This window comes from Gymnoscopelus braueri (genome assembly GCF_963280865.1).
Source record: "Gymnoscopelus braueri genome assembly, chromosome: 12".
In the NCBI taxonomy this organism is placed as follows: Eukaryota; Metazoa; Chordata; class Actinopteri; order Myctophiformes; family Myctophidae; genus Gymnoscopelus; species Gymnoscopelus braueri.
The window spans coordinates 13,480,804-13,483,303 of record NC_137614.1 but is presented as its reverse complement, the minus strand read 5'-3'; the positions used below and the strand labels follow the sequence as shown (position 1 = coordinate 13,483,303).

The window sequence follows — 2,500 nt, the reverse complement described above, 5'->3', positions numbered from 1 at the left end:
GAGGACTTAAAGGACGACTTTACCCATTTTCAACCTATCTTCATATAATAGGTCCTCACTAATGCTCATGTCTACTCAGTCTGTGTCTCAGAGGAGGGCTGTGGACAGTTCAGATACCCGCCTACCAGTGACATCATCGAAGGGGAATCCAAGCTAATAGAAACGGCTTTCTTTTCTAGAAAGTTAGCGTGCTATAATGAAAGCCATTGTTCTCGCGTTAATACAATAAAATAAAATTGAAATCTTGGGGAAAAAACTGCCTAAAGATGATGTCACTGGTAGATGGGTTTCTGAAGTGTCCACAGCCCTCCTATGAGACACAGACCGAGTAGAAAAAAATGGCACCATTTTATCAGGAGCATTAGCTAGGACCTTTGTACGAAGAAAATGGGTGAAGTCGTCCTTTAAGAGGCTCTAGAGTATACAGAATGTGTTAATTTATCCATTAGACTGTCTCTAGACAGTGATACTGAGACTGAGAAATATAGGCTAATGATATCCAACAAAACAGTCGTGTGTTGTTATTTGTTCTACCTCCACAATGAGTCCCAGGTCCGTCACGTAGTGTTTCTCTGTCTCGATTAGCTCCTTCAGTACATACCTGCACAGAGAAATCAAACAGTGAAGATTAGCCTAAAAACGCTACCATAATACGTGCCATCAGGGTCCATTTGGTTCCATTTGTACACTAGTCAGAGTTACAAATGGGTCAATTAACACTGTGTATATCCTGTATATATTCTGTTATGTTTGACTGAACACAGTATTGCTACAGTTGTTAAAGATCGCACTTTAAAGGAGTAGTTATTTTTTGGGGTGAACTACTCCTTTAACGGGCCATGGCACTGCTTTGATGCAAGCATGTTGCGTATACGTACACGCTCTTCTCCAACGCGAGGCTCCTCTCCTCCTCGGTGTCTGCGGCGGCCGACCACTGGCTGCACGTGTCGTCCATCAGGACGGAGACGTTGTCCTCGGGCAGGACATTGGTGGACTGAGTGTCCTGTGGGGGGACAGACAGACAGTGAGGTCACAGACCGGGAGCGGAGAAAGAGTTACAAAACAACAGATGGTCACGCGCTCTCAAGTGTACCGTGGATTCGTGGGTTGAGAGATAAAACGAGGCAGGGGAGAGGATGAGAGAGAGAGAGAGAGGAAGAGGAAGAGAGAGAGAGATGGTTAACCCATTTCAATCCGGGAAAGCATCTGTGTCGTTTTAGATTTTAAATATATAAGACAGAAAACCTCCCACTGCTTCTCTCAGGAAGGGACCACACACTTTTTATTTTCTGCACAGTGCAGAGAATAAAAACAAAAATGAAGCATTAAGTGAGTCCTGTCCATCGTCATTGGAGTGTGCGGTCCCTTCCTGAGAGAAGCAGTGGGAGGTTTTCTGTCTTATATGCATCATCTTGCCAAACCAGCACCTCCACCCTGGATGTGCACGAGAGCTACCTGATAGCAGATATACTAGCTCACTTCGTGCTTGTACATCTGCTATTTTTGGACATTTTTGGAAAAACCTTGAAAGTGCTTTTAACACAAATCTTCTCTTCTAGGGGTCCCTGGCACAAAACATTTTCAGATAGGGGGGGAGGGTCCGTGCCAAAACGAGAACTACTGATTTAGAAGGCATTTGTAGAATCGGCCTCAGATAATGGGTTAATGATGTGTAGGGTTGCCATGGTGACCAGGGAGAAGCAGGCAGAAGCAGGCAGAAGCTGCAGGTAACAGCGACACAACGCTAAGGGGATCAGATCACCAGTAAAAGGCTGAACGATACGTTGTCGCACGATCCGTGCCATACATAGCTGTACAGCCGCTTCTTCAGTCGCTTTTGTCGAGTGACACGGTTGTACATGCAGAGCAGGGAGACCAAATACAACCAGCCCCAATTGTAATAAGTTATATTGTATTAACATACTCTACCGTACAGATTGAACAAAATAACTTTGTATTCACACACAAAAAATACGTAATAGAGCTTTAAGTAGTTAATCGATTCATAGATATATAAACCCATGTGTTTCGATCATTCGATAATAATCGCTAGGAAATGAATTGATAGTTGCAGCCCTAAGTGGACACACCACCCAAAGATAGATGGAAAGAGATGAAGAGGGGGAGGGGGAGTCAGAGAGAGAGAGAGAGAGAGAGAGAGAGAGAGAGAGAGAGAGAGAGAGAGAGAGAGACAGAGGCAGAGACAGAGAGAGGTATATACAACATGTGTTCACCCGCTGGGCTCACGGATGAATGAATAAAAGAAAGTTTGCGCAGCGCCACATGACCCTGTATGGATTGATTGCGTGACATTTTCCCCATTCTTTTTCACCAAGGGATATTGCAGACAGTGATATTATGTGCAAATGGCTCGCAGAGTCAGATGATATAGTCTGAAGTGCCAGCATGCTGCCGTGCTGTGCTCACCACTACTTCAACATTCCTTGGTGCTTACTACTGCCTCCCATCCTGAAAGCAGAGCGCTGTACAGTATAAACAT

The 2,500-nt window shown here is 44.7% G+C and overlaps 1 protein-coding gene across 1 annotated transcript in view; it reads right to left on the bottom strand.

Moving 5' to 3' along the window:
• The window catches only part of arhgef25a (Rho guanine nucleotide exchange factor (GEF) 25a), a 64,951-nt gene that overhangs the window by 18,969 nt on the left and 43,482 nt on the right, over positions 1 to 2,500 (bottom strand). The window contains 2 exon segments of the mRNA XM_080445676.1: positions 535 to 601; positions 879 to 1,003. Of these exon segments, the coding sequence (XP_080301802.1) occupies positions 535 to 601; positions 879 to 1,003 (192 nt within the window).